This window comes from Lycium ferocissimum, chromosome 5, assembly GCF_029784015.1.
Source record: "Lycium ferocissimum isolate CSIRO_LF1 chromosome 5, AGI_CSIRO_Lferr_CH_V1, whole genome shotgun sequence".
NCBI classification, from domain to species: domain Eukaryota; kingdom Viridiplantae; phylum Streptophyta; class Magnoliopsida; order Solanales; family Solanaceae; genus Lycium; species Lycium ferocissimum.
In genome coordinates this window covers 20,630,918-20,638,687 of record NC_081346.1, presented here as the reverse complement: position 1 = coordinate 20,638,687, position 7,770 = coordinate 20,630,918, and the positions used below count along the sequence as shown (strand labels likewise).

Genomic DNA, 7,770 nt, shown 5'->3' with positions numbered 1-7,770 from the left:
TGAAGATTACTAAATTCTCTGCTATAAGATTGAGACACGCCATTATGGAAGAAGCCAAAGCACTAAACGCTAAAGAATAGTTAGAAAAGAAAAGGTGCTTTCATGTTCGTGTATGGGTGCATTGTGATATTGACTGGATGGATTCACATGAAAACATGAACTAGTGTACCGGTAGAAGTAGCTTTGAGAATGTGGATATTGGGAAAAGATGAATACTCATTTTTTGCATCCTCCTAAGTCCTAAACCTTATGAACAAATTAGTAAGAAACAATAACATATGGCCTTTTTGGTTTCTCAGTAATCCCCTTTTATAGTTTCCAAATATAAGCAACTATATAGGAAAGAACAGATATATTTACTCACAATGCGAAAAGTAACAGAACTTGAAAGACTAAAACAAACTAGAGAAGATATACATCGAGTGTGATTTGTTTCGACAATGGTTTTAAATTTGTTGTGTGAGGGAGAGGGATGAAGTCATTTGTCAATCATGGCATGGGGCGACTATGAGTTGAGTAGGGCAGCGCACAAGAAGAAAGCAACCAAAACTTCCCGAAATCAAAAGAAACCAGATGATACCACCGATCTCAGCATAAAAGTTAACAGTCCAAACGAATTATTCACACTTCACTGAAAGCTGGAATTCCTTTGTCATCAAAGGGAAACAAGAAAGAATTATCAATTTCTTCAAAATAATCAAACGGGGGAAGCAGCTCTTCCAAGTCGAGTAGACTGGAGTCCAGCACTGAAAAATATACTGGAGTGATGTTGCTTCAGCATCGAATCCACTAGATTTCGGTGTCAAATAGGCGGATAGTGACATTTGAAACCATTCTACGGGCAAAAGGAATATAACTTAAACTGTACCTGTAAACCAGACAATAGTAGCAAAGTAGTAAGGATAGCTCTGGTTGGTTCTTGGGAAGTTTCAAACAAATCATTTTCTGAACAATTTCTTTTCTCAATTCTCAGTTTCTTTTATTTTCATGAAATGAATAATGTGCATATATCTGTTACACGAAAAATTTCCTCTTCAACGGCACTTTCTATCAAGTGTATTGGAATCATCTAGCAAGCTAACACCACTTTTGCCTCAAGTGGACCTACAAATCAAGTTAGTGGAATATACTGTATACAGATGTGTCGTTCATTCTCTGGTTGAAGCAGCTTCACTAGAAGTTGGGTTTGGGCATCAGTGGTTGAATACAGTGGGTAAGTTAGTTTCAACTACCAAAATTAGCTGATTCAACCTTATACCTAATTAATTCTATGCTGGGACTGTTAAATTATGCTTGCTAATGGTGATTTTGGACAAAGATGAAATAGCAGGGACCAGTGTCGCCAGCCAGGAGTTTTTCTGTCCGTCTTTTTGGGGTTCATATGATAGACATTGGGGAAGATGTCTTAGGATTCGTTTGCTTCAAAATCTTTTCTGAAACGTAATATCTTTTGGATATAGTTTTAAAAAAAAAAAAAAAAAAAGGAGGGGGGGGAGGAAATGGAGGAGATACTTTCACATGTTTGGAAACAATAAAGTAGCATCTTCTACTGGGACACAAGTGGTTGCATCTTTATGGAGGACTCAAATAGGTGCATCTTTTGGTCCCCATGGCCACAAGTTCTTGAGGAAGCAATCTCTGTTCACAAAAACCACTGCAGAAATGTAGCTCAGAACAGAGGTACATCTTCTCTTGGTTACTAACTTGTATGTTCACTGCAACAGTTCCTCCCCATCATATTTCTGTTATCACTACCCTCTGACTTTTTAAGCATTATTTTTGGTCAAAAGCAACATTTAGGAATTGGTGAAAATCCACAAAAGATGGAAGACACCGAGATTCCTGAGAACTCTTGACTAACTAAAAGAAGGAAAAAAATAGAATGGAGATATGCAACTATACATACTAGAAGTGCTGAGTTTGCCTGAATATGTTCCAGGAGTAGGAAAAAAAAAAAGCTTGTGTTAAGCATATCGGTTTTGTAGAATGATTTGATCCGTCAATGAAAGATAAGATAGCCTCGGTTCGTACCTTCGGAACAACCACAACAGGAATAGTGGACCTAAGCAAAGGAAAAGATCGACCGTGAAGAAGAAGAGGATTACCAAAGGCAATACCCAAATAAGATAAGATCACTTCTAGCGGGACTGAACTCTACAGACTTGATGGACGGGCTTTCCTTTCAAAGGAAACAAAGAAAAGAAAGAGATATGTGACAGAATTTGAAATAGGTGTGGAGTTCAACTGAGATAAAACAGAATCAAAAGGGCGAGGAGCTCTGGCCGGTAACGAAACTAAAGCTTCACATGAGTCTTCTTTTTTTCCAACTTGAAAGGGAATAAATCATGATTGCGAGCTGCAGATAACTCGCTAGCGAGGAATAAATGACTAGCAGTAAGATGAAATCTGATAAAAACGGGAGTAGGCAGTCTTCAAAAACTAGGGTTGCTTTCTATGTTGGTTTAATTCGCCACTAGGTGGAATTAGACCGTCGGCTCTCGATTGTTGCTTGATTACATGTGTCGGTTGCATTAAGCTTTCAATTCTGCACATAGTGCAGGTGAGCACCACCGTTTTCCCCACCTGCCAGCCTACCTTGTTCATATCGAGTCGGACAGGAGAGAGACTCTTTAGTCGTTAAAGTTAATAGAAGCAATTACTTTTATAAGCTTGAAACTAGGTGTTGTAAGAAAATTTATTCAAATAGATACGGGAGTTCCAAACCAGCAACAAGCCCTTTCTCGCCCTTTCTAATGTCCTGGCTTCAAAGCCTTACCATCCCTTCACCGCCTCCACAGAAAGATTGGTCACTTTCTTTTTTTGGATTAAGTCTCTAAACTCAAATTCTCTCTAAAACGGTACAACAGACGGTGCAGCGCTGCCTAAGTGCTAATTAGCTTCCGATGTACTCTATGGCATTGATTTGATTAAAGGAAAGGCAAAGCCTTCAGTTCAAGCTTTGAAGGTAAGTTTGCGTAGTTAGGTGAGGAAAACTGAGAAATGATGAGAGTAGTTTTTGTCCTTTCAAATATAGTGGCATGTGCATAATGAGCTAACCAGATTTTAGTGATTATTTTTCTGATAATTCAGAGTCTGATAATGAACATTCCCTACGAAATCACTGAGAATACCTCAATCTTCAACGAGTTGAAAGCTGAAGTTGAGCTTCAACGAGTTGAAAGCTGAAGTTGAGAATTAACTGAAAATCTGAATACTTATGATTTACTGGCATGCACTAAGAAAACCTGATTCATGGAATCTCAACATTGTTAAGCAGCAACTCTAAGTCTCTAACCATCTATATCTCCGTTTCCCATTCATCGACTACAGGTGGCCTGGACTGCCTTAACAATTCAAACAGCTGGAAAGAAACCCCACCCATGTCCTCCCTTTGACATGTAAGTACTCCTAACATACCAACCTCATTATATCTATTCTCTTACATATTTCAGCGTAAAAACTACCACACCTATGGGTGGCAAGAAATCACAGATGGAGACCCTTTTTTAAAACTTTCAAATAATGACTAGTTTCGGATCGACATGACATACGTATGGCAGGTTTTGGCACCAAAAGTTTCTGAAAGAACATATATTAAATGACTGAAAATAATAAAATCAAGTATCCTAATAACTGAAAGTCGTGAGGTAACTTCAATGGAGAGGTTGAGCAGATCTGAATGTCACCTTTGCATTTATCTGATGCATGCTATTAATTTAACTTCTTAAGAACAATCAAGATTTTAATGAAACTTCCGACACAAATTTGGTTGGCAAGCGACCAAGGAAGATCTATGAACCACAAATGAGACATTTGTTAATACATTTTTTCCTTAGTTCCTTAATGTAATTTGTGCAGCTTAATTTTGAATTTCAACTTCACATTTAAGATGGAAACACACAGCTGTATCCTTGGACTAGAACCCTGTTATCTCCTTTCTTATTTTTGGGCTAAACTGTAACTTACAAGGTTAAAAAGGACGTAGCTTGTTGAAAGACAGTACATGCAAGAAACACTATTCCAGATAGATAAAGGAGATAAGCAACTAACCAAATAAGGGCACAGATCTCGCATATGATTGCAAGTAGTGTCAAAATCTTACTGTGGATCTGCAGAAATACGTAAATGATAAACAGAAAGATTGTACTTCAGATAATGCTGATTAGTGCATGTAACATAACAAGGTAGAGTGACTAGTGATATATATCTTTGATATAGAGAGAAGTCAGACCATGGGAAGCAGCAACAAGACAGTAAAAGGGACATAAATGTTTGCATCACACAGCAAAAAAATAATACGCTTTTACGGTCAAATTTTCAACATCACCGCCTTAAAACTACTATTAAGTAAAATTTATCTCGCTAAGTCAGTCATTTCCCCCTCATATCAACAGAGAGGGTTGCTTGTCAATCTGGACATTAAAAAAAAAAAAAGATAATAATAATAATAATATCTTTCTATTTATTAGATATCTTCCCTCAAGCAGAAGGGAGAGGAGGGATGACCATTACTTTAGCTGATCTCTTATCTATCTAATAAAAAAGGATATTGGGACGCAGAATTAATTCCCCTTGTAACATTGGATTTTTAACAACACTACATTTACCTATAACTACAACTTCCTCATAAAAAGAAGAACTCCTACAGGATAGCCTTCACCTTGGAAAGGAGACTGGGCAAGGAAGAAGATATCTCTGGTGCAGTAATAGATATGATTATCGCATTGTCTTCCTTCAAAAAGAAGGAGAGCAGCTGATTTGCAACATGCCCAAAAGGGATGAGCGCAAATAAAGAAAAAAAGAGTACTGGACTTTCCTAGTACTGTATATCAGAAGAAGAGAACTCTAATAAATAATCCATCTTATGTTATTAATCTAGAAATAAGTATTATTTAGGAAGAGGATCACTCTAATAGATAATTTACTGTATGGCACAGACACTTACCAAGAGTGCACAAATGAGAGCTAAAACAACACATCCGGCATAAATTGATGTGGCATAGACACGAACAGGATCCATCATCATTGAAATTTGCTGCACAGGTCCAATGAGAAAAGCTGTGCTGCCGTGAGAATATCCAAGTTCAGAAACACAGAAAGTGTAAGATGATATGAAATTCAAACGCATGGCTGATATCCAACAACATATATCTATCCTAGATACTAAAAAGGATAGTATAGTAGGAGTAAAAACATTCAAAAAAAAAAAAAAGGCTAGTACAATAATTGAAGGATTGGAAAGAGTTGAGAAATTCCATGCAAAATCAATTTCCGTATATTGATTTGAGAGCCACATTTCTAACTTTTGTAGAGCCTAACCTTCTAGCAACCAGACATGGAGACAGATTGGCTAGAAATGGAAAGGAAACATGGCATATTTCGACTTGAAAATGCAATTCTTCTCCTTTCCTTCCCTTCCTTCTGATTCCACTAAATCAGTAAATCCAGTGAAAGTATTTTCCCTTCAATTTTCACAATGCAAAGTAGAAGTAAAATCGAATACTCTAAAAAATTTAAAATGACAACAAACAACAGTATAGTTAATCAGTTCTAACAATTAAAAGTTCCACATTTCTATACCCAAGCATATTGTAGCATACCTTCCAATGGCCAACATGTTGCCAAAAGTAAATAACAAGGCAAACTTGATGGGCTTGACGAACACAATCATCGACTACAGGCCAAAATAAAATAAAGGCAAAACAATAATCAGCTAAGAAGTTGTTAATAAAAAAAATGCAGTAGCCAAACAACTAATAGATCTGGCCTGTTTGGCCAAACTTTTAAAATCAGCTTATTTTGAAAAGGGTTTTTTCCTAGAGTTCTTTTCAAAAAAATATTTTTGGTGAGAAGTAGGTTGTGTTTGGCTAATTAATTTAAAAAATACTTTTTAGCAGCAATTAGTGGTTGGCCAAGCATTTACAAAAGTGTTCTTCAAAAAAGTGCTTTGGGGAAAAGCTACCTTTTTAGCTACTGAAAAACAGTTTATGTTGCCCCAGCACTTATGTTCTCCTAAAAGTTTGACCAGACACTCGCTTTTTTAAAATAAGCATTTTTGGCCTCCCAAAAGCTTGGTGAAACAGGCTAAACAGTGAGTAGTTAGTCATACCAGGAGCATTAAAATCAAGCCGGCGACCAGACAGGCTGCGAAACCATAGATTCTCTGCACAATCAAAATCCAAGAATTCACGATAAATCAACTTGGGTTTTAGGGGAAAAGAAAAACTGGATCTTGTACATGGGGCAGTGAAATTGTGAGATAAATAATGAGTGAAAATAGTAGTACCTGTAAAGGGGAAAGAGAGCAGAGAGCTTCTTGATCACCAAACAGATTATCTTGTTGCTCTTCATTTTCCCCCAAAATGGATTCGTTTAACTTCCACATTTTTGTTGAGACTGACTTGGGGGGTTTAGTCAGCTGATCATCAATTACCTTACAAATAGCAATCTAACAGGCCCTACTCTTCAACAAGGTTATGAGCATGCACGTTGGTGGATTGACTTGATAAATTTCAATGAATTAATGGAAATGGAATGATCATATTAGCTGAATGATTTCATTCTTCAAAGAATTTTTGCTAAAATAATGGAGTATTGTTTACTTATTATTATAAGAAAAATAAAGTGTTAATGATATTTAATTAAAAGGAGTTGTATTGGCCATGAATAAAATTGGAATGTTTACAAGGAAATTATCTATATTTGTTCTTATAATTTTCGAAAATGTATAATTTTGCTCTTTGTTGAAAATTTAGCTCATTCATGTCCTCATCTATAATTTTGACTTGAAATTGACCTTAATTAATTTAGATATTACTTCAAATATTTGTTTGTTTATCGAATTGACTCCTTATTTTAATTTAAAATTTAAAATACATAATTTGAAAAACTTATTTTAGGAATTTTTTAAATTCAAATTTTAACTTACAAAACTTCAACTCTGTTTCATGCAAACATAATTTCAATTTCCCAATATCATTTTTCAACTTAAACTTCAATACTACTTTCTTCATATCGCAACTAAATTATGTCGAACAACCAATTTAGTATAGTCAAAGGATGAGTTTTCATCTTCTTATTTTAAGGGATAGTGAATACTACGTTATTGGTGGGATCTGAACTCTCTACCTCCGTGTGGAAGGCATGGAGCTCACAAGGTGAACTAGCACTCAACCCCGAGTTTCAATTTAGAAACTGCACTCCACTTCACTTTTTTTTAGAAATTTTCCAACATTTTCTTCTTTTTGTTTATGTAGATTCGTCGCGAGGATCCTCCACTCGTACAAAGGAACATATTGAGTCTGATAGAGACGGAGTCAATGAAGGACAACCGAAACTTACTCGAAAAGGCCCCTCGGGCGACAGCGAGAAGCCCCTTGAGTAGGGAAGACCACTTGTACCATGTGGATCTTGATTGCAACACCCAATAGGGCACTAGCAAACGAAGCCACCAGATCAACATTGCAAGCAGTAGTGTCGTCAGGAGACATTTTGGAATACAACCTTAAGCCCGATAAGAGAAGAACCGGCACTAACACCCTTCTCTTCCTCCATGAGCTCATGTCAGCCTCTAGATTCAAAGGTGTTACGTCACCACTACCACCAAGGTGTGACCTGAAAACTTAACTTCATCGAACAAACTTGTATGAAACAACTAAAGGCCTTTTTTCAACTAGAAGTCGGTGGGGCACGCCCTTCAATATCTCTAACAAGACATGCACACCCATCCCTGCCAGAACAACTGAAAAGTGGAAAAAAAAATAAGCATTA

At 36.6% G+C, this 7,770-nt stretch overlaps 1 protein-coding gene across 1 annotated transcript; it reads right to left on the bottom strand.

The window, feature by feature from the left end:
- Positions 1 to 337: 337 nt before the first annotated feature.
- On the bottom strand, positions 338 to 6,652 carry LOC132056439 (uncharacterized). Its single transcript, XM_059448647.1, has 6 exons — positions 6,287 to 6,652; positions 6,110 to 6,163; positions 5,601 to 5,674; positions 4,946 to 5,063; positions 4,051 to 4,109; positions 338 to 868 (listed from the first exon to the last, which is right to left on the bottom strand). Exons 1-6 carry the CDS (start codon positions 6,383 to 6,385, stop codon positions 790 to 792), a joined length of 483 nt encoding a protein of 160 aa, XP_059304630.1. The 5' UTR covers positions 6,386 to 6,652; the 3' UTR covers positions 338 to 789.
- Positions 6,653 to 7,770: the final 1,118 nt, after the last annotated feature.

What these genes read in the sequence shown, in the direction of transcription:
- LOC132056439 (XM_059448647.1), bottom strand. Translation starts at nt 6,385, where the DNA reads ATGTGGAAGTTAAACGAATCCATTTTGGGGGAAAATGAAGAGCAACAA. An exon ending in GCTTGATTTTAATGCTCCTG is followed by an intron (nt 5,675 to 6,109) that starts GTATGACTAACT and finishes TTTGGCCTGTAG; the next exon opens with TCGATGATTGTGTTCGTCAA. An exon ending in GAGATCTGTGCCCTTATTTG is followed by an intron (nt 869 to 4,050) that starts GTTAGTTGCTTA and finishes TCTGGTTTACAG; the next exon opens with GTACAGTTTAAGTTATATTC.